This window comes from Phyllobates terribilis, unplaced genomic scaffold (genome assembly GCF_046119375.1).
Source record: "Phyllobates terribilis strain yellow unplaced genomic scaffold, ASM4611937v1 Scaffold_3__8_contigs__length_932513732, whole genome shotgun sequence".
NCBI classification, from domain to species: Eukaryota; Metazoa; Chordata; class Amphibia; order Anura; family Dendrobatidae; genus Phyllobates; species Phyllobates terribilis.
The window spans coordinates 775791654-775818960 of NW_027362763.1; the positions used below are offsets into that span (position 1 = coordinate 775791654).

Here is a 27307-nt window from a genome sequence, read left to right on the forward strand (position 1 = left end):
AAAAACGAGCCGTCACATGACTGTCGGCCAAAATATGGAAAAATTATAGCTCTCAAAATATGGCGATGCAAAAACTAGATTTACAAAAAAATGCGTCTTTTAGTGTGTGACAGCTGTCAATCATAAAAACCCGATATGATTCTGGTATCTCTGTAATCGCACCGATCTGAAGAATAAAGTCGTCTAATCACTTATACCGCACGAGGAACGGAGCAAAAAATAAACGCTAGGGTTGGGGTTGGGATTTTTTTTCCAAAGTAAAAAAAAAAATGACGATATGGTGACTAGTGTTGAGCACCAGTGCTCGCTACTTGAGTTTGCATCTGGTGCTCGGGTATGCACTGAGTATCGCGGGTGCTCGAGTGACATGCTTGAGTCTCCGCCCCATATTCTTTGTGGCCAAAAAACCTTGCAGGGATTGCCTGCCATGCACGAGTGATCCCCGCATGTTTTTTTTTGGGGGTGTCTAATAACCGTGAAACATGCGAGCGGGGACTCGAGCATGTCACTCGAGCACGCGCGATACATGGTGCATACCTGAGTACCCGATGCAAACTCAAGTAGCGAGCACTTGCGCTCAAGACTAATGACAACTTATTCAATATGATGACCTAATGTTATCAAATTCTGTGTCATTCCCCTGGGTTCAAAATGTTCACTATACCCCTTGATAAAATCCTTGAGGGGGTGTAGTTTCCAAAATGGGGTCACTTGGAGGTTTCCACTATTTAGGCACATCAGGGGCTCTCCAAACACGACATGGCTTCCGCTCTCAATTCCAGCCATGGGGTCCATTTTCTCCTCTTACCCTTGTGAAATTTTTGTGGAAAAAGTTTGATTTTTTTTTTTTATTTTTTATTTTCACGGCTCCATGTTATAAACTTCTGTAAAGCACTTGGGGGTTCAGGGTGCTCACCACACATCTAGATAAGTTTCCTGAGGGGTCTAGTTTCCAAAATGGTGTCATTTGTGGGGGTTTTCCACTGTTTAGGCACATCCGCTAATTATTAAAGCAAATTTTACATTGAAAAAGTCAAATGGTGCTCCTTCCCTTCCGAACCCTGCCGTGCGCCCAAACAGTGGTTTTCCCCCACATATGGGGTATCTGCTTAATCAGGAGAAATTGCACAACAAATTGCTTGGTGCAATTTCTCCTGTTACCCTCATGAAAATGCAAAATTGGGGGCTGAAAAACATTTTTGTTGCAAAAATGTGAACATTTTATTTTTACGGCTCAATGTTCTAAACTTTTTCCTATGTGGTATCTGCGTGCTCAAAGGAAATTGTACAACAAATTTTGCTGTTACCCCTGCGAAAATAAAAAAAATTGGGTCTAAAGTAACATTTTTGTGAAAAAAGTTAATGTTCATTTTTTTTTCTTCCACACTCCAAAAATTCCTGTGAAGCATCTGACTATTTTGTGTGACATGTTTCTGATTGAAGGGCATAAAAATTAAAATTTTGAAAATTGCTACATTTTTGCCAAATTTCCATTTTTTCTGTTTTTTTTTTTTTTTTTTTTTTTTACAAATAAACGCAAGTGCTATCGAAGACATTTTTCCACTATCATGAAGTACAATATGTCAGGAAAAAACATTCTCAGAATCAGGGGGATACGTTGAAGCGTTCCAGAGTAATTACCTCATAAAGTGACAGTGGTCAGAATTGTAAAAATTGGCCTGGTCATTAACGTGCAAACCACCCTCGGGGGTTAAAGGGAACCTGTCACCAGTTTTTTGAAATAGCAGCTAAAAAGATAACCTTATTCAGCATCTGCGCTGCATTCCCTAAATCCTTATATAACCCCCTGTATAGCCCCCAAAAACCTTTTTAATGTCTCTCGTGCTCTATGCTAATCTTCTCGGTCCAGTCTGATGCTTCAGGCCTCTCCATCCCACCCCCCGGCTGATGCTGGCAGTCCTCATGCTTTGATTTACATGGCCACCTGCGTCACCCAAATAGCCGGGTGAAGTCCCATGCCTGTCCAACTGCGAGCACAGCGAAAAAAGAAGTGCATGCGCTGGCACACGTCTTTCCGATCACGTACCGGAAATATTTTGTTGGCATTGCTATACGCATGCACGCTGATGTTTTCGGCTGTGCTGTCGCTGGAGGATCTCTTCTTTTTTACCTCTATATAATGGCACCATCCAATCAGGTCAGTCTTTGGCCTTCTCTAGAAACATGCAGATGGCTGTTGATGTTAATGCACCCCACTCCTTCAGATGGATCCTGTCAGAGGAAAACCAACAAACATGTGCATGACCCCATAGAATAACATTGGTCTGAGTTCGATCTGATCTTTTGTCCTCCGCATGAGCCCTACGCCTGTGAGGTTGTTGAGTGTGAATGTCCGGCGTGTGAAACCTGCACAAATGAATCCGTGTAGTCTCTGTTCACATCTGCCTCAGAGTCTATGTCGCAGCTTTGTACAAAAATTCTGGACCAAAAAAACGACGGACACAGGGATAGAAATCCGATGGACCCATTGTAATCAAAAAGGTCCCACATGTGCCACTGTTGTCAAGTAGGTCTTGTATATGATCTGGGATTTCTACATTTTTGTTCTGCACCTATGATGGGTGGCTTTTACAAGTTTTTGTGTAGGGCATTCCCAGAGAATAATCTTTAAGTGTCTGATCAATCAGTAATGCATTGGTGATACCATAGACAAATGGTTGCATTTTCCGCTAAAGTATTTTTAAATCTGTACAAAAATATCAGACATGCAAAAAATAATTCCTGGGAGGACTAGTGAACATTTGAGCAGGTGTATGTGGACTGGTTTACATTTCAGCAAACATTTTGCAACTTTTTTTTAAAAGCTGCAATTGATGAATTGGTCAAAAATATCTGTAAACCCTATACCCCTCCAGCATTGGTGAGCAATTAATAAAGCCCACAGGTGAAAACATGTAAAATTTAACTTAAAAAAGATCACATTAAAGGAAAAAATATAGCGCTAATGATTAACGGGCAAAAAAACACCAAAAACTAGCTGCGAGTGAAATAATGATTTTGGCCCATAGACTTTGCACAGTCATGCTACAGGACTATCTGCAGGTCCTCAGTCTGATTCTTGCAGCAGGGCGCAGTTTTATCAGTTCTTGGTAAGCTGGGAATTCATCTATGTTAAGAACACAAGTGACTTTCCCCTCCATGATAAGAGAATTGATTACTTGGCATGTTGCCTACTACATTTCTGTGGGTTTTTTTTAGTCTGTTTATTACATGTCGTCTCAGTCCCTATATTTCTAATTTAGAATACCGGATTTACAGTTTTCGTGTTTATTATCGAAGTTGTATTTCTGAGAAATGAGCTGGAGCCAGGCCGTATTTACAGTAGCTTGCTCTCCTGTGACTCTGCCTTCTGCATGCCATAGTGCCACTTCCGATTACTTTCATAAACCAGGATAACGATTGGTTTTAAACAAAATTGCCATAATAATAATAATAATCTTTATTTTTATATAGCGCTAACATATTCCGCAGCGCTATATACATTATCGTCGCTGTCCCCATCGGGGCTCACAATCTACATTCCCTATCAGTATGTCTTTGGAGTGTGGGAGGAAACCGGAGAATCCGGAGGAAACCCATGCAAACACAGGGAGAACATACAAACTCCTTGCAGATGTTGTCCTTGGTGGGATTTGAACCCAGGACCGCAGCGCTGCAAGGCTGCAGTGCTAACCACTGCGCCACCGTGCCGCCCACTGACATCCTCAATCATTCATCATTATACAATAAGTTCCTGAAATACAGGGCTATGGAGTTGGTAAGCCAAACTTCCGACTCCTCACTTTCCATGACCACGACTCCGACTCCCTCACTTTTCACTTTCCATGACCACGACTCCGACTCCCTCATACATGGCTCATGTTTAAGTGATAAATTTACTGTAGCACAGATTCATCTCAGCTAAAAGTCTAGACCCTTAGATCAGGAATAGGGCAGACGTTTCATAACTTTCCCAAATTCTTATGAAAAAATATTCCCCACAATCTGCATTGAACTACTGCACCCAATTTATTATATATTTTAGGAGTTGGAGTTGGTCCATTTTATACTGACTCCACCAAAATGGGCTCCGACTCCACAGTCCTGCTGAAATATTTGGACAGTGACCGAACCTTGGTGATTTCAGCTCTGCAGGCCACTATTTTTTGATTTAAAATGAAAGATGCAATTGTAGTGTTGATTTTCACCTTTAATTAAGGGAGTTGAACAAAAATATCCTGTGAAATGTTTAGGAATTGCAACCATTTCAGGGGCTCAAAACAAATTGGACAAATGAACATTTTATTTATGATAAAGTTAATTTTTAATACTTTGCAGAGAATTTTTTCCAGCGAATAACTGTCTGAAGTCTGGAAGCCATGGATATCACCAAACTCTGGGTTTCCCTCTTTGTGATGCATTGCCGGCCTTTACTGCCGCTGATGTCAGTTGTTGCTTGTTTGTGGATCTCTCTGCCTTTAGTTTCGCCTGAAGCCTGTGAAATGCTGCTCGAGGGGGCTGGGATCTGGGGTTGACTCGGCCATTGTAGAATATTCCACTTCTTTACATTAAACTCCTGTGTTGCTTTCGCAGTATGTTTTGGGTCATTGTCCATCTGTACTGTGAAGCACCGTCCAATAAATCTTGCTGCATTTGGTTGGATCTGAGCAGACAGTATCGCCCTGTACACTTCAGAATTCATCCGGCTGCTTCTGTCTTCAGTCACATCATCAATAAACACCAGTGACCCAGTGTCATTAGAAGCAATACATGCCCGCGCAATCTCACTTCCTCCACCATGTGTTACAGAGGATGTAGTGGACTTTGGATCATGAGCCATTCCAAGCCGTTTCCATACTTCATCCCATCGTTCGGACATAGGTTGATCTTAGTTTCATCTGTCCAAAGAATGCTTTTCCAGAACTGGGCGGCTCTTTAGATATTTTTTTGGCAAAGTCTAATCTGGCCTTTCTATTTTTAAGGCTTATTAATGGTTTGTACCAAGAGCTGTAATTCCTAAAACCTTGCTCCAAGTAGGATGTGAATACCTTCAAATTAAAGCTGGGGGTCTGTACTTTAAGACCATATTGATTATATAACTGTATCTTGAATATAATTTTGTAAACTGCAAAAATGCCAAATATTGTGCCACTATCCAAATATTTCTGGACCGAAGTGTATTTGCATTTAAAGGGAACTTGTCAAAGGCTTTGTCCTATATGATCTATAATTATGATCTTATGCAGCACCTCTGCAGCATTGCATAAATGCTCATACAACCACCTGTAGACCCTTCCAAAACCTTTTTTTTTTTAAATTCTCCTGTGGTCTGATGGACGAGGTTTTGGGCCTCTCCTCCCACCCCCCCACCCCTCCTCCCTGCTGCTCGCCTTTCTTAATTGACGTGGATGACTCCTCACGGCATCCACACTGCTGGACAAAATCTTGCACCTGTGCACAGAAATCATGACTCGTGCTAGCGTACTAGGCTCTTCCCTACTTGCGGGCGCATGCGCACTTATGTTTTCAGCTGTGCCCGCAGTAGGGCAAAGCATAGTGTGCAGGAGTGAGCCGTGATTTTTGTGCGCAGGTGCAAGATTTTGCCTGGCTGTGTGGATGATGCGAGGCGTCTTCCACGTCAATAAAAGGAGGACGGCGAGCAGCAGCCGGGGGGAGGGGTGGACAGGCCGGAAATTTCACCTAACAGACCGACCGGATTACCATGCAGCACGAGAGAATAAAAAAAAAAAGTTTTGGGTGTTCTACCTGGGGAGTCAGGGCCTTTTATTTTAAGAATTTATTGAATTTTGCACATGTGCTGCATAAGATCGTTTTAGTTCATATATGACAAAACTGGTGACCGGTTCCCTTTAACTTGAACTCTAGGTGTAGAGCAGAGTATGCAGTATAATAGGTCCCACACAGTCCTCCATGCAGAATAATAGACCTCACACAGTCCTCCATGCAGAATAATGGACCTCACACAGTCCTCCATGCAGAATAATGGACCTCACACAGTCCTCCATGCAGAATAATGGACCTCACACAGTCCTCCATGCAGAATAATGGACCTCACACAGTCCTCCATGCAGAATAATGGACCTCACACAGTCCTCCATGCAGAATAATGGACCTCACACAGTCCTCCATGCAGAATAATGGACCTCACACAGTCCTCCATGCAGAATAATGGACCTCACACAGTCCTCCATGCAGAATAATGGACCTCACACAGTCCTCTATGCAGAATAATGGACCTCACACAGTCCTCCGTTCAGAATAATGACCTCACACAGTCCTCCGTGCAGAATAATGGGCCCCACATAGGGGGGACTTTTTGAGACACACCCCATTGAAAAGGGGAATAGCAAATTTCACTTGTAAATAATAATATATATTTTTTTAAGGATAACTGGAACCACACAATGCAGAGTGGAGTCTATGTACACACAATGCATTTGCGCTGTTTTTTGCCACAATTTTCTGAAATTCTGTTAAATTTGCTGCATTTTTATCTTGACTTGATTGTGGCAGGAAGCATGAGTGCTCCGTGTGAATATAGCCTTAAATACTCTCCAGAATGGTTCTGCCATGGGGAGCACTGGTTTAATTGGGACACTTCTGTCAGAAAGGGCTATTTGTTTTTTTCAATGATTATCAGAAAACAATTTTTTTTTCCTGACCCTTCATCCTCTGTCGTCGTCCCCGCCCCCTCCACCATCATCCTCTATGATGTATATATCTTCCTCACAATCTGCTGCAATCAATATGTACAGTGGCATGTAAAAGTTTGGACACCCCTGGAAAAAATTACTGTTATTGTGAACAGTTAAGCACGTTGAGGATGAAATGATCTCTAAAATTTTCCTTTTTTGTAATTTTTAAAATGTAAAAAATAAATTATTTTTTTTTTGCCTAAAATACAAAAACTGTGCTTTTAGACAGGACTGTGGAGTCGGAGTCATGGAGTCGGTGTCCATTTTGGTGGAGTCGATTATAAAATGGACTGACTCCAACTCCTAAAATATATAATAAATTGGGTGCGGTGCAGTGCAATGCAGTTTGTGGGGAATATTTTTTTTCATAAGAATTTTGAAAAGTTATGAAATGTCCTATTCCTGATCTAAGGGTCTAGACTTTTAGCTGAGATGAATCTGCGCTACATGAGCTATGTATGAGGGAGTCGGTGTCATGGAAATTGAGCATTCGGAGGTTTGGCTTACCAACTCCACAGCCCTACTTTTAGAGATCATTTCATCTTCAAATTGCTCAGCTGTTCACAAGGCTATGTTCACATGACCTTGGCAGTGCATTGAGTTTGTAGGACACTATTTTCACACTATGGTCTGCCATTGAGTTGCTCAGAGACTGAACAATATCTGTGGCCCACGGAGGTATGAAATTAAACAATCTCACACTAGATGAGCCAATGTTAACACTGTACATATCACTAATTTAATTACCGTATATACTCGAGTATAAGTCGAGTTTTTCAGCACATTTTTTTTTGTGCTGAAAAAGCCCCCCTCGGCTTATACTCGGGTATATACCTGAATATATAGAAATTCCGCTGGTGGATAGTGGGGGGAGGGGGTGTTGCGGAGGAGCTTGGCACATGCAGTGGCCGCCGCTGCTGCTGCTACCAAGTGTGCCTGCTGCTAAAGGGAAATGAATATTCTCTCATCTCCACTCCCATGGGCGTGGAGAAGAATGAATATTCATTCTCTTTAGAAGCGGGCACAGAGGAGTGCTGAGCCGCGGCTCCAGCTTACAGTGCCCGCTACTAAAGAGAATGCATATTCACTCTTCTCCACGCACATAGTCCTGGCGTGGAGAGGAGTGAATATGCCGGCAGCTCACATCAGCTTCTGAGAGCGCATGACTGTGACGCCATGCGCTGCTCAGATGCTGACATGAGCTGCTGGAGCAGAGCAGAATGCAGCCCTGGAGCAGAAAGGAGGAAGGAAGGTGAGTATAACTATTTTTTTGTGTGCGGTGATTTGGGGGGTGGGGGATGTATACCAGGATTATGGGATGAGGGGGCCATGCATACTAGGATTGAGGGATGAGGGGGCCATGCATACAAGGATTGGGGGATGAGGAGGCCATACGTGTCAGGGTTGGGGGATGAGGAGGCCATACGTGTCAGGATGGGTAAATTTACCAGTAGCTGCTGCATTTCCCACCCTAGGCTTATACTCGAGTCAATAAGTTTTCCTAGTTTTTTTTTGTAAAATTAGGTACCTTGGCTTATCCTCGGGTCAGCTTATACTGGATTATATACGGTAAACTGTACTAATCCTAACTGCCATCTCAGTTGACCAAGACAAGATGGTAAAATCACAAAAATAAATGAGTTTCACATACTGCTGTACTTGCTTTTTGTCACTAAAAACGCAGCAAAACCTGATAGCTATGTTTACACTAGGCATTTTTTTCACCACCCATTACTTTCAGTGGGTGAAAAACGCTGAAAGGAGTGACATGCTCTATTGTGCAAAAAAACATGCAAAGTACAAAATACTGATGACACAAAAACCAGTGTGTGCATGAGATTTCTGAACTCATAGACTTTGCTTATACTGTAAAACGCAGCTGAAAATTTGCATAAAAAAAACTCCTAGTGTGAACATGGCCTAAGAGTAATTTTGATCAGGGGTGCCCAAACCTTTAGGCTATGTGCCCACAATGCAGAAATGCTCGGGATTTTTTCCTGACCGTTTCTCCATCTCCCTGGCAGAAAAAACGCATGCGGATTGTGCATGCGGATTGTACATGCGTTTTTCCTGCCAGGGACATGCGGAAGTGAAGCGTTCTTCACATGCATTTCCGCATGCGAGTTGTCAAGCGCTTTCCAAGCGATTTTAGCATCACTTGGAAAGTGCTTGTCAACTTGGTCACACTATATAAATCCATGCAACCAGCATGGATTTATATAGTGTGACCTTAAAGAATGGTTAAAAATAAATCTATACTTACTTACCTTCTGATGGCCCCCGCAGTCTTGCTTCGCTCCTTCCTGGCTTGCCGGCAGCTCGCGGTGCACTACACTGAAGGACCTGTCGTCACATGACTATGACGTCAGCGCAGGTCCTTCAGTTCACCGCGATCTGCCAAAATATATATATCTATATATATATCTATCTATATAAAATATATATCTATATATATCTATCTATCTATATAAAATATATATCTATATCTATATATATCTATCCCGGGATCCGGAGGAGAGTCTCCTGTTCTCCACACCCGGGTACCATCCGCACATTGAAATGTTTGGATTCCGCATCTACAGATGCAGTAATGCGAAATCCAAGCGATTCAATGCAAGTCAATGGCTGCGAAAACGCAGCACTTCCGCAAAATAATTGGTAGTGCTGTGTTTTTTTCCGCAATGATAATCCGCAGCGGAAATTTCCATGCGGATTATCATTGGGGGACATGGCAGGCCTTCTACCATGCGTTTTTTAAGCTTTTCTGCAGCGTTTTTGCCGCTGTGGAAACGCTTAAACGCATCGTGGGCACACAGCCTTACATGCCACTTTGTATATAGTGCTTGTACTATCTCATTCCAGTGTGAGCTTTTCCACGTGTTGCCCTCTGTCCAGAGGGATAATTACATCAACTGTAAGTTGCCCCCCTGCTCCTCTGTACAGAAGCAGGGGCTGCACCATTACGGTCTCCTATGTACGTCGCATATTTAGTTTTCATATCTGGTGAAAAACGTTTGTCCTTAGTTTCCTATTAAGTGTCTAATATGAAGTTTGTATTTCCAGGATATTTATATTGTGGGGGCAGATCCGCTGGTGACTTGTTATATCATTATAGTGCATGTGAGGTGACTAGTCTCCTCAATTCTGGTGTGGTCACCGGCATAAACTGGCTGTGCAGGAGTCTGTACATGCAGTACTTTGGCACTGCCTAACGCCCTGATAAATAATATGGGTATATTGCCAGAATTTTCCTTCAAACTGAACGGCTCAGTCCATCTCTTCTCGTGCTTATCTTGTGACTTCAGTGTAGAAACACTTCATTACAGTTTGACTTACTCAGGAGTGGGGTCGGTTCATGCCCAGGATTTCCTGGCCAGAGTTCTCCCATCCCCAAAGGCAGTGTACAGGATGACATTTTACTGGGCATCTCTTGCCTCCGATTAAAGGGAATCTATCAATCAAATCAACCCTCCTAAGCCGTCTATATGGGCATGTAGGTCATAGGAAGCTGAATAAAATGATACCTTGATATCTGCGATCTAGTGTCTTTGTCCAGAGAAATCTTCGTTTTTCTTAATATGTAAATGACCTGTTAAGATCTATGGGCCGCACACTGATCTGAGAATCTTCCTCCAGAGCTTATTATAAAGGGAAACGGGCCGTTACCAGTGTGAGACATGTAATGACTGACAGTCTGCTCTCCTGATCTACATGTCTCACACTGGTAACAGGCAGATTCTCAGGGAGATCTATGTCCGGCACAGTGATCTTAACAGCTCATTTACATATTAATAAAAACATGATTTTCTCTGGAATAAGATATCAAATCAAGGTATTGTTTTCTTCAACTATCTATGACCTACATACCCATATAAAAAGCTTAGGTGGGCTGATCCTGCTGACAGATTCCCTTAAGAATACAGTCTTGGATATCAATCGATTACCGTGTAGACATTGTGTATAACATATGTAGTACTTGTCTCTTCAATCCCACTCCGATCCTGATACTTCCACGCTGCTCCCCTACTGGTCGCTGTACATACCGTACTACTAGTACTGGCACTACCACTTGCTGCCAGTATGGCACATCATTACCAGAACATTTGACTGAATATGCATTGAATTTGAAGAATTGTGTTTTTTTTATTTTTTAAATAAAAAAAGATAGTTGCATATTCTCCTGGGAGATATCACAGCCAAAAAGTTTTTACTGATTATTGGCAATAGAAAAGTGCACTGCCGGAGATGCGATGTGCTGCTTATTGCATAACTATTTAGAATCATGAATTATTCTCTCTGTCTTATGATTTTCTTTTTTAGAAGTGTGCCAGCCCTTAATTGCCTTCTCTCTGGAGCTTTGCTGTACTTTTCCATTTCTGAAATTGAACACTGGCACATCATATAAGCATGAAGCCATAAAAATCACAACTCTTCTCTTCTGTTTTTCAGATGAAGTCATTGCACTATGTGGGAGCTGTGATATTTTAGGTGCTTGGAAACCCCAACATGCTGTTATCTTGCAACCTGATGCTAATGATTGGTAAGTAATTTCTGTGTCATAAGGTCACCTGGTAATATGTTATAGATATGTAATGTACAATAATTATTCAGCAAAATAATTTGTGTTAATTGTATTGTATTTTGACTATAGATTTTTTCCTCCCCTTTCCATTTTCCCTTTTTCCTACAATCATAGGTTCTGGTTTTCGCATTCCTGTTTGTATTACTTATATAATATAATATGTTTAAAATAATAAAAAAACACTGTTGATTAAAACAAAGATCTGTAATACTACATTTTGAGGAAAATTCTTCAATGTATTTATTTAAAATAATATTATTAATCAGATGGTATGGCCGCACACACCTTTATGGGTGCCCCATTACAATTATATGCAAAATCATAGAACATGTACGTGACGGCATGGTTGCTGGTCATAAAGTATGCCATAACTGTAGAAAAAAGGACAGGGACAGGAGAAATGGCCACCACACAACACCAACACCAGATCTCTGGTAGGTTTCCCCACAAATGAGTAAAGTCTTCTACGGCAATGCAAAAGTTATAGCGTTTGAGCTTTCTAAAATGCAAAAGTAATTTTTGTGGCTTTAGTACATGGTCTATAATATTATAATGGCAGTACTAGACAATTCTATGATTTATAGAACCTTTTTTTTCCCCAACAGTACAATCTGGAAAACAATTGTTACACTCCCAAGAGGAATCAAAGTACTATATCGCTACTTCAAGGGCACTTTTCTGGAGCCAAGGGTACGTTCCTTTTTTTTATTTTTTATTTTATTTTATCTGCACACTTTTTTTCTACCTGGGATGTATTCCTTTGTTATTCTTCTGGATTCTTCAAATTTTAACCCCTTAACAACATTAGACGTACTAATACGCGTCTGTGCCCTGGGACTTAAGAGCCAGACCCGTATTAGTACGTCATCGCGATCGCGCGCGCACACAGGCTGTGCGGGCGCGATCGCCGCCGGGTATCAACTGATTGTCACAGCTGACACCCGGTACTATGTGCAGGGAGCGGTCCCGCACCGCTCCCCGCACATTAACCCCGCAATGCTGCGATCGAAGTCGCGGTGCCATCGCATTGCGGTGGCAAGGGGAGGTAATCGCAGATACTCACCTCCTCTTCTGGCCTCCAGCGCTGTCTGCCGCGGCTTCCAGGATGTTGCCATGACGACCCGATGTCGTCATGACAACATCCGGGTCACCAGACAGCAGGAAGATTTTTTTGGACATGCGCAGTGCATCTCCAAACTATCTTCTCCCTGTCCAGCGCTGACAGCCTGCATGGCACAGGGATGGTGCTGCATTCCTGTGCCATGCAGGCGATCAGAGAAAAAAATATGAAAGTCCCAGAGTGGGACAAAGTAAAAAAGTATAAAAACTGTCAGAAAGTGAAAAAAAAAATTGTAAAAATATTTTAAAAAAAATTAACAACCTGACCTATAAAACAGTCCCACTAGTTAACCCCTTCAGTGAACACGGTAAAAAAAAAAAAAAAAAAAAAGAAGCAAAAAAACAATGCTTTATCATCATACCGCCAAGCAAAAAAATGGAATAACACGCAATCAAAAAGACGAATATAAATAAAAATGGTACCGCTGAAAACGTCATCTCGTCCTGCAAAAAAGAAGCCACCGTACAGCTCCATCAGCCGAAAAATAAAAAAGTTATAGCTCTCAGAATAAAGCGATGCAAAAAAAATAATTTTTTCTATAAAATTGCTTTGATTATGTAAAAGTGCAAAACATAGAAAAACGATATAAATGTGGTACCGCTGTAAACGTACTGACGCGAAGAATAAAGCTACCTTATCAATTTTACCACACGCGGAACAGAATAAAAAAAAACAATTCATGAATTGTTGGTTTTTGTTTATTCTGCCTCCCAAAAATCGGAATAGAAAGCAATCAAAAAATGTCACGTGCCTGAAAATGGCACCAATAACAGCGTCAACTCATCCCGCAAAAAACAAGCCGTCACATAACTGTCTGCCAAAATATGGAAAAATTATAGCTCTCAAAATATGGCGATGCAAAAACTAGATTTTACAAAAAATGCGTCTTTTAGTGTGTGACAGCTGTCAGTCATAAAAACCCCATATGATTCTTGTATCGCTGTAGTCTCACCGACCTGAAGAATAAGGTCGTCTAATCACTTATACCACACGAGGAGCGGCGTAAAAAATAAACTCTCGGGTTAGGGTTGGGCTAGGGTTAGGGGTTAGGGCTGGGTTTGGGGTTGGGATTTTTTTCAAAAGTAAGAAAAAAAGATGACGTTATGGCGACTAGTGTTGAGCGCAAGTGCTCGCTACTTGAGTTTGCATCGGGTGCTCGGGTATGCATTGAGTATCGTGGGTATTTGAGTGACATGCTCGAGTCTCCGCCCCATATGCTTCACAGCCAAAAAAAACTTTGCAGGGATTGCCTGCCATGCATGAGCGATCCCCGCATGTTTTTTTTTGGGTGTCTAATAACCGTGAAACATGCGGGGCAGGGACTCGAGCATGTCACTCGAGCACACGCAGTACATGGTGCATACCTGAGTACCCGATGCAAACTCAAGTAGCGAGCACTTGCGCTCAAGACTAATGACAACTTATTCAATACGATGACCTAATGTTATCAAATTCTGTGTCGTACCTCTGGGTTCAAAATGTTCACTATACCCCTTAATAAAATCCTAGAGGGGTATAGTTTCCAAAATGGGGTCACTTGTGGGGGAGCTCCACTGTTTAGGCACATCAGGGGCTCTCCAAACGCGACATGGTGTCCGCTAACAAATTGAATGGAAAATCGGCTCAAATTGTTAGCGGATGCCATGTTGCGTTTGGAGAGCCCCTGCGTGCCTAAACATTGGAGCTCCCCCACAAGTGACCCCATTTTGGAAACTAGACCCCCCCAAGGCACCTATCTAGATGCATAGTGAGCACTTGGAACCCCCAGGTGCTTCACAAATTGATTTGTAAAAATGAAAGTGTTTTTTTTTTTCCACTTATTCATTTTTACGAATCAATTTGTGAAGCACCTGGGGGTTCCAAGTGCTCACTATGCATCTAGATAGGTGCCTTGGGTGGTCTAGTTTCCAAAATGGGGTCACTTGTGGGGGAGCTCCAATGTTTAGGCACACAGGAGCTCTCCAAGCGCAACATGGCGTCCGCTAATTATTCAAGCAAATTTTACAATCAAAAAGTCAAATGGCGCTCCTTCCCTTCCGAGCCCTGCCGTGCGCCCAAACAGTGTTTTTTCCCCACATATGGGGTATCTGCGTGCCCAGGGGAAATTGCACAACAAATTTTGGGGTCCATTTTTTCTTGTTACCCCTGTGAAAATAAAAAAATTGGGTCTAAAGTAACATTTTTGTGAAAAAAGTTAAATGTTCATTTTTTTCTTCCACATTCAAAAAATTCCTGTGAAGCACCTGAAGGGTTAATAAAGTTCTTGAATATGGTTTTGAGCACCTTGAGGGGTGCAGTTTTTAGAATGGTGTCACTTTTGGGTATTTTCTGTCATAAAGACCTCTCAAAGTGACTTCAAATGTGATCTGGTCCCTAAAAAAAAAATGGTTTTGTAAATTTTGTTGGAAAAATGAGAAATCGCTGGTCAACTTTTAACCCTTATAGCTCCCTAACAAAAAAAAATTTTTGGTTCCAAAATTGTGCTGATGTAAAGTAGACTGTGGGAAATGTTATTTATTAAGTATTTTGTGTGACATATCTCTCTGATTTAAGGGCATAAAAATTCAAATTTTGAAAATTGCAAAATTTTCAACATTTTCTCCAAATTTCCATTTTTTTCACAAATAAATGCAAGTGATATCGAAGAAATTTTTACCAAAATCATGAAGTACAATATGTCACGAAAAAACAATCTCAGAATCAGGGGAATCCGTTGAAGCGTTCCAGAGTAATTACCTCATAAAGTGACAGTGGTCAGAATTGTAAAAATTGGCCTGGTCATTAACGTGCAAACCACCCTCGGGGGTTAAGGGGTTAAAAAGGGTAAAAAAAAAAACCTACATTTTTTGTTTATTTTTAGGATTTGTCAGATTGCTGGGAGTTCAGCCCCCTGCACCCCCACTGATAAGTGTTTTGCTGCTCCTGCGGTGGCTGCTTTTAAAGTGTACATGGCCATAACTCTGTATACAGTTTAGTGGCCATTCTCGGGTACTGCAGCATAGCTCCTATGGAAGAGAATGAGGCTGGTATCTTAAAAATAGGTATTCATTATCTACATTTTGAAAAAATGCAAAATTTGAGCTTGGTTTAAGTTGGTATCCATGCAGCACATAAATGCATGTTCCTTTGTCTGCCCTTATTCACACATTGAGGTCAACTTTGACACATGATAAGCTTTTTAATATTACACAGTGTAGGACCGTCCCGAACCGGTTCACCTTGTCGATGGTGGGATGGCTTATATACTATTTTTGATCAAAAACTGTTACTAAGAACCCTATTTTATTTAAATGCACTTGCTTTTTAGTTAATTATTTACAGCAGGGTTTATGTTCATTTTGCTTCTTGTAGGTTTTTCTATTATCTACATTATCTACCCTTTAAAGGGTTTTGCTCTTTATGCCAAACCCCTTTGGGGTGGAAATTGCAGGTTGCCATACATTGTAGTATGAAATGCAATATTACTTTTAATGAACCGGCTGACACTCTAGTACTTGGGTGGGCTGTTGTTGAAGCCTCTAGTTGTTAGTGGCTCTCTGCTCAGTTGTAAAGAATGGGGTCCTTAGTGGGGAACCTCCTCTGTGACCTCTTATGTCTAATACAACTCCTGTCCATTCTCTGTTAGTCCCAACTGCTCTAGCTTTCTTTTGTGTATGTGATGGGTTCACTTTAATCTTGTACCTCTATGGAGAACATGGAAAGGTTTTTGTATTCTGAGATGCAGACTTGTTGATCTTCTTTTCCGCAGCTCGTCTATGGCAGCGGCTCTGTGAACACATAGAAATAAATCAGACACCGTCCTGTAGCTGCAATACCAGAAATTAAAACAATATGTATATTGACTTCAGTTGTATGGAAAGTTATTCAATGCAGATGTTTCACTTTTAATTCACAGAATAAAGGTGAATCATGCCGAGTGATAGTTCACAAGTGGGAGACTCATCTACAGCCACGATCAATAAAGCCTCTAGGTACGGTCACCCGCCATGTTTAATACCGACGAATTCAGCAAATCAGTATGTCAGCGCCTCACACTTTGATAATATGCAGAATCATGAAGCAATCATATAGACATAAGTATCAAACTAGAACCGAAAAGAAAGTAAATGGCACACCCTACAAAGCCAGGTCTAAATCCCATTTTCCTGTTGGGTGTTACGTTTCCCCAGATGTTGAAAGCATAAAGACTATACCCTCCTTCACATTTATTTTTTTATTGTCTTAACACATCTAGAACAAAAAAATCAAGCAACTTCTTTGAAGTCTTGTTTTGCATTTACTTTTATGTAGACTCCTATGTTTCCGTGGTAACAGACTACGAAAGAAAACCTGTCATGTTGTCACACTCCCTTCCATTTGTATTTTTAGCAAGAAGTTAAAGGGACACATGGCCGACAACCTGACAGCAGGATTACATGTGGCCTTTTTGTGGTTCATTACCATGAAGAGCAATAGGTCGTGATGGGAGCAGTAGACATGAAAAGATTGGAGTCAGTTGCTTAGTTTTTGCTTTTTATTTCAATGTATTTTTTTGGGAAATTTTCAAATTTCAACATCACACAAACATTTTGCTAAAGATATTAATGCGTTTGACTTTGTCTTATAAATTCCATTTTGCAGAATAGCGATCAATAATTTTCAAATCCACATCTTTACAGCTGAATTTAATATGAGTAATGTAGTAGAAAAAAAGAATGAAAAAAAAACATAAAAGGGGGACCAAAAGCAAAGGGTTGTGAAGGGGAGAAGAAAGGGGAGACAGGTGGAGTTTTAACCTTCCAACAAAACGACCTGTGTCTGTCCATATTTGTCTTGGAAAGTCTTAAAGGGATGATCCCATTTCAATATGTACTAGGTGTAATATTAGTAATTACCCCCAATTATAGATAATCTTGATAGTTTATTCATTTTTTCTATTGCTCACCCCATTGCCACTGTAACGCAGTCACTCCAGGTATCCAAGGTTACTGCCACCATGATGGCGTTCCTGGCCGCACTTGTGCTGATAGTAAGAAGTTTCTTCTCAATGGCCGGGTTCTCGGGAGCGCGCATAAATTAAAGCCTGCGCAGTAGCTCCCTGCCCGGCCATCTCAGTCCTGCACTACACAACTCCTGTAGCGCATGCGTACCTTGCTTATCTTTCTCAATGGCCGGGTTTTCGGAAGGGCGCATAGTTACAGCATGCGCAGTAGCTCCCTGCCCGGCCATTGCTCCTGCACTGCTGTAGCGCATGCATTGGAGTTTCTCTTTATCAATGGGCCGGTACTCGGGAGCACGCATAGTTAGAGCCTGCACAGCAGCTCCCAGCCCGGCCACCTCACTCCGGCGTACTGGAACTGCTGTAGCACATGCAGAGAGCTACTGCGCAGGCTCTAACTATGCGCGCTCCCGAGTACCAGCCCATTGATAAAGAGAAACTCCTTACTAACTGTGCAAGCGCGGCCAGGTACGCCATAGTGGCCATAACCTTGGATACCTGAGTGACTGCGTTACAGTGGATATGGGGTAAGCAATAGAAAAAAAAACTATCAAGATGATCTAATTGGAGGTAATTACTAATATTAGTAATATTACACCTAGTACATATTGAAATGGAAAAGAGGCCAGTTGTTATTCCACATCTATTGGTGATACTTCCATTAAATTTTTTTCCCAGTATTTAGAGGTCAGCGGAAAGCACGCTCAGCTAGAGCTGTTATTGTGTATGGCCAGATGTATCAATAAAGCTCTCTCGACTTTCAAGAAAATCTTTTGACACACAAGTTTTTGTTTTTTTTTATATTAAGTTTTTGCTTTAGTTTTAGATGTGTTGTAACATTGCTCCTGCTTCTTGGTTAATTATCATCCTATGTTAGAACAGTCATAAGGGCCACACTGGTCAGAAACTAGATGTCTGATTAGTCGTGTGTCCATTGCCTACCTTTTGGTGTGTGGGTGTTTTATAATACACACTGTATATATAATATACATATATATATGATATTTATAGAATACTATACCCTGGTGTGATATCTGTGGTGGCAAAAAGTGTGGTGCTAAGCTTGGGCACATGTTTAGCCCAGTCTTTCCACCTCCACGCCTGAACTGCTCACATTTTTGTGTTCACAAAGGTAATGCAACTTGTCTTTTATTACAATGCACCATACTAGTGCGCCTTATGACAATAACCTGTGTGTTGGGACTTTTTCATGCAATCTAAGCTTCAGCTTCAGTGAAGTTGCACGAGAAGCTTATTACATAATTTTCTTGGTACTGAAATACCCAGTGAGCACATTAACATGAGTCTAATTGCAGAGTTATGTACTATTATTTTGGCTCAATAGTGAAGACTACATTCCATGGTAGTGGGGAGACTGGAGGTGTTGGGTTCCCTACTAAAATAAAAGAATTTAAAAAGCCCTGGGGCTTTTTAATATTTAGCAGATTAGAAACGTTAATGGAACTTTTAGTTTAAGGTCCTACATTCTGGAGTAGTAAACCCGTCCAAATCAAGACATGAGAACAGAAACTGTCTATTCTTAGAAGCTCCAAATTGCTGAAAACAGACCTTTAAATATAGAACATAGAGAGCGAAAACTAGACTGACATAATTGTGAAACTTTTAAACTCCTGATCAAGGGTCATGAAAGTATGTATAAGAATACCATCTGGATACAAAGAAATGCGGTTAGGAAACTTCAGCTAGGGCATTAAATGGTGATGGTGAAATATTCTTCTGCAAGTCAGTGAATTTGCAATATTAAGTGCCCTATTATTAGAGCTATAAAGATTCAGATTGACCCTTGATCAATATAAAAAAAAATTGATTTGCTCTTTAGAAAAAAGTTAAATAGAAAATCAGTGTCGCCCATTTCATTCGAGTTTTTAAACCTCCTTATTCTGCCATTTCTTAGTAACTTTTGTTTCTGATTCGTGGGAGACAAAAGAGAGCCTGTTATGCATAGAAGTAAAGCATAATGAAGATCAGTGGCTTCCGAAGATTTAACAATTTAGTATTATTATATACCATCTTCACCAAATTCAGTTGTTTGTATGCAGATGTTAGCATGCATTGTTATTCCAGTGTGTGTGGGGGAAAGAAAACAATATTAGGAAATTTATATTTAATCATATTAAAGTAAAATTATTATTAGTTTGGGGAAAAAAATGTCATCAAATTTAAACTTGTAAAAAAAAAAAAAAGTACATATTTGGTATCCTATTAACCGCCTCAACCTGTACAGTGTGTTGCTAATTTTTCCTGAACGTGATTTTGTGACAAGATGAGTTGAATTTCCCCATGAAATGCCTCTTTACATTGTGCAGGTTGTCTCGTTCAGAAATCCCTTTTTCAGATTCTTTATTCTGAATTAACATGGGGTCTGGACAGTGGCTTCAAATAGTGTTTTTGACCCAAACTGTCCAAGCGTTACACCGGTAGCTCATTTAAAGCGGTTGTCCACTGCTCAGACAACTTCTTAAATCCTACATTCCCCTAATGTAAAACTCACCTTCTACTCGCCTCCTGTACTGATGCTTTCCAGCAATGTCTGTGCTGGGTCTACTGAGGCTCGTGTCACATTTTGCTACGTGAGCCCTGCAGACAATTGACGACCACTATTTGGCTGAGGTGCTCTCACTTAGTTTGAATGAACCGTGGATGTCCAAAGGAATTTAGCGCAGCTACGCTTTAGCCCCCACTGATTATGCCACGTGAGCCCTGCAGCCACTGTCACACATGCCTCAGGAGACCTCCCTATCTATTGTATTGAAGCTTCTAATGAGAATGTGCAAATGTTATTTTGAAGGGAGGGGGAGCATGGTTAGCTGTGACATTGCCAATTGTGGTTGGTGGATCCTGTTATTGGTTGTGGAGCTGTCATTAGATTCCTGGCTGTGATGATAATGAGACTTCTGAAAACTCTTCTGCAATAAACAGAAAGTAAGGGTCTGAAAATTGCAAAATTTATAATTTTTTGCTTAATACAGAGTGTGAAATGAAAAGAGAAAGTACTGACAAACTTATATTTACCGTAAAAATCAGATTTTAAGCAGTAGATTACTTTCTGATTATGATGCTTTCCCTTCAGCATGGAATTCAGCTGATTGCTGGTGTTTTCACCAACAGGAAATGATCTGTCTGCTAATTTTTAGGGGACCCTTCGAATTAAAAGGATTGTTCAAAGGGGGAAACATTGTAAATGACAGGAGAAAGGAGCATTCATAGAGATCAGGGTCCTATTAGAGTAGTTCAATGGCGTCTTGTGAAAATGAACACTAAACATGAACGTCACTTAATTTAAATTCCCCCCACCCCCTTTTATTTTCACTTTGTACAGAAGAAGAATTGCACGTTGACGATGGAGCATTTGGCGTCCACAGTAAGTTAAAGTTTCTTTTTTTGTTGTTGTATTAACCTTACTTTTGGCTTCTGAAGCACAAGAAAGCAAAGGGAGATGCTACTAAGGAGAAACTGTGTTTCACATGCAATAAAAAAGTAATTGTGTGTTTTATTAATTGTATATCTCCCTGGTACCTTCTGTAAGGTATGTAGTGCTCAGAATAGAAGCAGATCTTGTGTTGTAATTAGTTTCTTGAAAATGGTAATTATTATATTGTATACTTATTTTGAAAAAGCCAGAAACCCTATTAGTAGCACTTCACATGCTTCTCTTTGTGGATCCTTTTAAAGGGAAACTATGGCCACCACCTTTTTATTGCCTCTTTTACTGTAGTCTAGCAAGATGTATATAGGTCCCACACACCCTCTACAGAGCACAAAAAATACCTTTTTATAATCTTCCCATACGGTGCGGTCCGGTGTGATGGGCGTAACTGGTCTTGTTTCGGCGCCTCCTCACTTGTCAAAATTGACATCCTCCTGGCCTGCTTTATATCTATAAAGAGTCTTACGTCATCCATACAGTGTCCCTAATCGCGCTTCTGCACAGGCGTACTTCTCTCTACTCTGCTGAGGTCAGAGGAAAATACTGTAGTTTGCATGTGCCGGATTTGCTGCCTTGTCATCGGTGCTCTTTTAAGCGCATATGCAGTATTTTGTTCTGCCCTCAGCAGAACAGCGCGACGTACACCTGCGCAGGAGCAAAATTGATGGACACTGTGTGGAAGGCGTTGGATGAAGTAAGACCAGTGCGCTTCTCAGACCAGACTGCACCTTGTGATGGGGTAAAATGTATTTTTTGGGCTATGTAAAGGACATGTGGGACTTAAAGGGAATATCCAGGACTTCTTAAAAAAAAAAAAAATGCGCTTCTTGTGCTCTGCACCGCTCTTCGCCAGTACATGATGGTCACAGACCGCTCCTGCCGGTGATCCAGCTGCTTCTGGTGACTTGACGTTAACAGAGCGGCGGCTTCTTTTCTTTTCTGCTTTGCTCTGTTGACGTCATTTTGATAGGTAGCGGGAATCCAGCTGTCAATCACCATGACTTCTGCAGTCACGCCTGTAGACAGAACAGCCTGTCTGCTCCCTACTTCTTGCCAGTCTACTGGTTATAAGTTATTGATTGTCTGAAGTTCATAAATGGGTAAAATTACAAGGTCCTTATAAAAACAAGCAACTTTGCAATTTGCCTCTTATTAAAAACCCTTTACGTTTTTAAGTCATCTGTTAACATAGAGACACCTAGGTCTCCAAAGGAGTTGTACAAAAGTCAGCAAAGTTTTAAAGATTTTTTTTTTAGTTTGTGCATTAAAGAAAAACAAATGGCTATGAAGGTGGACATGCCCTTTTAAATGCAATTTCCCACTATCACAATCACTTGATGATCTGTGAGAATCTTGCTGTGGCTGCAGCACTAGTTTAGCATTGTTGTACTCCTGGCCACCTGCTATACAAGGAGCTGCAGCACAGTGACATCAGCTGTCTTTCCAGCTATTGGCTGAAGCTGCAGCACAGTATCCCTTCCCCTCTACACTGCCTGCTCTGTCCTGATAGAGCCGATAACACCCGACCCCCATCCTGCCCTTTATCTTACCACTCAGTTCTCTGCCATATGTCAGTACCCCCTTCCTGCCCCTGCCATGTTACAGTGTATGCTGTCTTATATGTATGCTGTCTTGTCTTATATGTTGTTCATAGCAGATATAATTGTCAATTATGTAATTTTAACTATTTTTTTTTTTTTTTTAAGTTTGAAGTTTTTGTAGGGAGCGGAGACCAAGACTTCCAATATGCATAACAGCTTTTAGGTTGATATCACACTTGCAGCTTTTCGTAATCAAAATTAGGATTGAATACAAAAAAGAAGCATCAGTTTTTCCTCTATAAATTTATTTCTTTTTAAATTTCACCGTGGGCTTTGGCTCAAAAGCTGCATGTGTGTTTCCAGCCTTACTGTGGTGCGCTTATGGGTCTGACTAGTTTATGGTGGGATTGACTGGATAGGTGTGAATTTGGACAATCTTGCCATCCAGGTCATTTTATTTCTGCTGAACGCTCTCATTGCACCGAATATTGCAGTTTTGCAGGGTCTTCCAAATATAACATTTTAGACTACAAATATCAAACGACTGACCATCACTTCCAAACAAGAAGACAAATATGAACCGGTGCAAGTCAAGAGAGCCACTCTATATGTAACTAGCAAATTAAAGCTGCACTCTGAAACGCTATAGTATGTAAACATTGAATATATGAAATTGCATTACTGCTGTAGAAAATAGGTCAAGAAATTAAGGTACTTGGGGCATAAATTGTCCAATTCATGTGAGCCCAACAGCCAGCGACAAGGCGACCCCCCCTTCAGCTTGGACCCTAACAGGACACCTCTGCAGGGCTAAAAGCCTACAATTATATGGGTAGGTAGGATCAAGCCCTATTTAAAACCACCATAGGCTGACGGGTGGAGTGCTCATTCAGAAGGCATGTACTACAAATATAAAAAAACTGACTGTCACCTCGAAACAAAGACAAATGTGAACAGGTGCAAGCTAAGAGAGCTACTCTTTATGTAACTAGCGCTTCATAGTGCAGCTTTAATTTGGTAATAACATTTTGGACTGATATTTACATATATATTCACATGTCATTGCAACGTGGTGTTTGCATATAAAACATGTTTTTGATATTTCACCTACGGGAACTGACGTCATTTGCAGTGAAAGAAGTGAGCTGTGTATTATGTTACTGATACATTTAGATACACACTAAAAAGAATTTATTGCACTTAATCAACTTGCTTTAGTTTGTCGTATGAAAGGTGCGCTTCAAGGGAACCTGTCATCAGGACTCCTCCGCCTCACAAACTGTTTATATGGTCATGTTGCTCACTGAAAAATGCCATCTGTATGTTTCCTTATGCAATCTGTTCTTCCCTGACCTGAAAAGAATGGGGGTTTAATTTATGTGTAAATGAGGCTGAAGTGCTCTGGGCGGGAGCACAGGAGACCTGCTTATTACAGAATTTCTGCACGCGTTCCGCAGGGACCAAAATGGCTGCGGATTTAGTTGCAGATTTTCAGCGTATTTCATCCTTGGCATCCTTCCAAATGGTGGAATCCAAAGCATAAGTTGACATGCTGAGGTGTCCAATTCCACTGCTCAATTTCTGCAATATGTGGATGAGACTTTGTAAAACCTCTTCCAGAATGCAGCTGCTGTTGTAATATGCTGTAAAGTTTCCACTCGTGATCACGTGCCTTACCATGGCCTGCTTACACGCTGACATGGGTGTGCACTGTCTGTAAGGTTGACTTCCATCCCTTCTCCACAGGGGGCAGAATTTCCCCAGGTAAAGCCACAGTGGCAAATCTCCTTCAAATCTTGTGGATATTTGTGCAGATTTTATTTGTCGAAAACAAACGCCCACATTTTGAAAATGTGTAAAAAAACAAATAGTAGCCTCCCCAGGCATTGCATCTCTAGTCCGCTTCCAGTGTCTATACCTGGGCATTGTAACCCATGGAACTGCTACATATGGGAAGGGGCATCACCATCGAACCCTGAGGTTACACAAACTGGCAGGAGACCATATAGTGGCTGTACAGAACGTAGTCTGCATTATGACAGGTGCATGCTATATACAGTTATATGAAAAAGTTTGGGCACCCCTATTAATCTTAAGCTTAATGTTTTCTTAAAATTGGTGTTTTTGCAACTGCCATTTCAGTTTGATATATGTAATAACTGTTGGACACAGTAATGTTTCTGCTTTGAAATGAGGTTTATTGTACTAACAGAAAATGTGCAATCTGCATTCAAACAAAATTTGACAGGTGCATAAGTATGGGCACCCTTATCATTTTCTTGTTTTAAATACTCCTACCTACTTTTTACTGACTTACTAAAGCACTTTTTTTGGTTTTGTAACCTCATTGAGCTTTGAACTTCATAGCTAGGTGTATGCAATCATGAGAAAAGCTACTTAAAGTGGCCACTTGCAAGTTGTTCTCCTGTTTGAATCTCCTCTGAAGAGTGGCATCATGGGCTCCTCAAAACAACTGTCAAATGATCTGAAAACAAAGATTATTCAACATAGTTGTTCAGGGGAAGGATACAAAAAGCTGTCTCAGAGATTTAACCTGTCCGTTTCCACTGTGAGGAACATAGTAAGGAAATGGAAGAACACAGGGACAGTTCTTGTTAAGGCCAGAAGTGGCAGGCCAAGAAAAACATCAGAAAGGCAGAGAAGAAGAATGGTGAGATCAGTCAAGGACAATCCTCAGACCACCTCCAGAGAGCTGCAGCATCAACTTGCTGCAGATGGTGTCACTGTGCATCGGTCAACTATACAACGCACTTTGCACAAGGAGAAGTTGTATGGGAGAGTGATGCAAAAGAAGCCGTTTCTGCAAGCACGCCACAAACAGAGTCGGCTGAGGTATGCAAAAGCACATTTGGAGAAGCCAATTTCTTTTTGGAAGAAGGTCCTGTGGACTGATGAAACCAAGATTGAGTTGTTTGGTCATACAAAAAGGCGTTATGCATGGCGGCAAAAAAACACAGCATTCCAAGAAAAACACTTGCTACCCACAGTAAAATTTGGTGGAGGTTCCATCATGCTTTGGGGCTGTGTGGCCAATGCCGGAACCGGGAATCTTGTTAAAGTTGAGGGATGCATGGATTCCACTCAGTATCAGCAGATTCTTGACAATAATGTTCAAGAATCAGTGATAAAGTTGAAGTTACGCAGGGGATGGATCTTTCAGCAAGACACCGCTCCAAATCTACTCAGGCATTCATGCAGAGGAACAATTGCAATGTTCTGGAATGGCCATCCCAGTCCCCAGACCTGAATATCATTGAACATCTGTGGGATCATTTGAAGAGGGCTGTCCATGCTCGGCGACCATCAAACTTAACTGAACTGGAATTGTTTTGTAAAGAGGAATGGTCAAAAATACCTTCATCCAGGATCCAGGAACTCATTAAAAGCTACAGGAAGCGACTAGAGGCTGTTATTTTTGCAAAAGGAGGATCTTCTAAATATTAATGTCACTTTTCTGGTGAGGTGCCCATACTTATGCACCTGTCAAATTTTGTTTGAATGCAGATTGCACATTTTCTGTTAGTACAATAAACCTCATTTCAAGGCAGAAACATTACTGTGTCCAACAGTTATTACATATATCAAACTGAAATAGCTGTTGCAAAAACACCAATTTTTATAAAACATTAAGCTTAAGATTAATAGGGGTGCCCAAACTTTTTCATATAACTGTATTATTTCATGACATGTGCTATACAAAGCATACTTGGTGTTTGCTCACCTCCTCAGGGTGAGGTCCCCCCCTGCAAACTGCTTTCTACCATAATTTTACTGAAAATAAATGCAGCAAATCCGCAATGTTTGTGAGATTGATTTCCTCACTGCACAGATCCTTATGTAAGAGAAACTAAGCTAAAGTATCTTTTAGTCTATTTATTTGTGTAGAGTAACATACTATACATATAAAGACTAATAATAGGTGACCATTAGTGATGAGCGAGCGTGCTTGCCACTCAATCATGCATCGAGGTGCTAGGGTACGCATTAAGTTTCGCGGGTGCTCGAGCGCCATACTCGAGGCCTCGTGTGTTTTGCGGATGTTAGACAGCATATAAACATGGCTACGGCATTACCGTGTATGGCAGGCAATCCCAGCATGTTTATTTTCTTTCTAACAGCCGCGAAACATGGTGAACACACAGTCTAGCATGGCGCTCGAGCACCCGCGATACTCAATGCGTACCCGAGCACCCCGATGCGCGCTCGCTCATCACTAGTGACCATGCATCTGATGTCTCTGTATGCTTATGTCAATTCTTCTGTTTGGGTTGTTTGTTACAACTGCTAACTTTCATCTACTTTGCCAGATGGCGTTGACACTGTGGACTCCGGATGGCTGACATGTCAGACTGAGCTTAGATTACGTCTACATTATTCTGAAAAACATCCTGTTTCTATATCCAAGAAAAAATTTAAAAAGTCTAGGTTTAGGTATGGTGATAAATCGGTCTTGCGTTTTGTTTTTAAAAAGAGCAAAGATGGCTTTCCACCTTCTATTTAATGCTGTTTGTACAGAAATCTGGTAGACTAGGCACTGGTCTTGAGTCCTAACTGTACATCAAAACGACATGCATTTGTCTGGCAGGCTTTGCCATGCCCTGTCCCTCCCCAGATTCACCCACTTTGGCAGAGCAGGTCGGAACGGGCATCAAAATGCCAAAAGTTGCACATTTTCTACACAGTTGTGCAAACATGTTGTGGCAGAAAACTGGCAAAAAAAAGCTTTATGAAAAGGGCGAGAGTGTCTTTTAGGCCTAACTTCATGAGCTATAGGTCAGCCGCCCTACAGCGGATGAAGTAAGTATTGAACATGTCTCCAATTATCTAGCTAGAGCACAATCACTATATATTGAAAAGGATAGGTATCGTAATTACGCTTTTTAATACACTTAATAAATGAA

At 41.1% G+C, this 27307-nt stretch overlaps 1 protein-coding gene across 3 annotated transcripts in view; it reads left to right on the plus strand.

The window, feature by feature from the left end:
• The window catches only part of GPCPD1 (glycerophosphocholine phosphodiesterase 1), an 84837-nt gene that overhangs the window by 12774 nt on the left and 44756 nt on the right, over positions 1–27307 (plus strand). For all 3 annotated transcript variants that reach the window (XR_012318084.1, XM_073672264.1, XM_073672265.1), the window contains exons 3-7: positions 11166–11256; positions 11904–11988; positions 16314–16389; positions 20737–20778; positions 26714–26837. Coding sequence is in view for 2 of the 3 variants with exons in the window: in XM_073672264.1 (XP_073528365.1) it covers positions 11166–11256; positions 11904–11988; positions 16314–16389; positions 20737–20778; positions 26714–26837 (418 nt within the window). In the remaining variant the exon portion in view is untranslated. The remainder of the gene's footprint in view (positions 1–11165; positions 11257–11903; positions 11989–16313; positions 16390–20736; positions 20779–26713; positions 26838–27307) is intronic.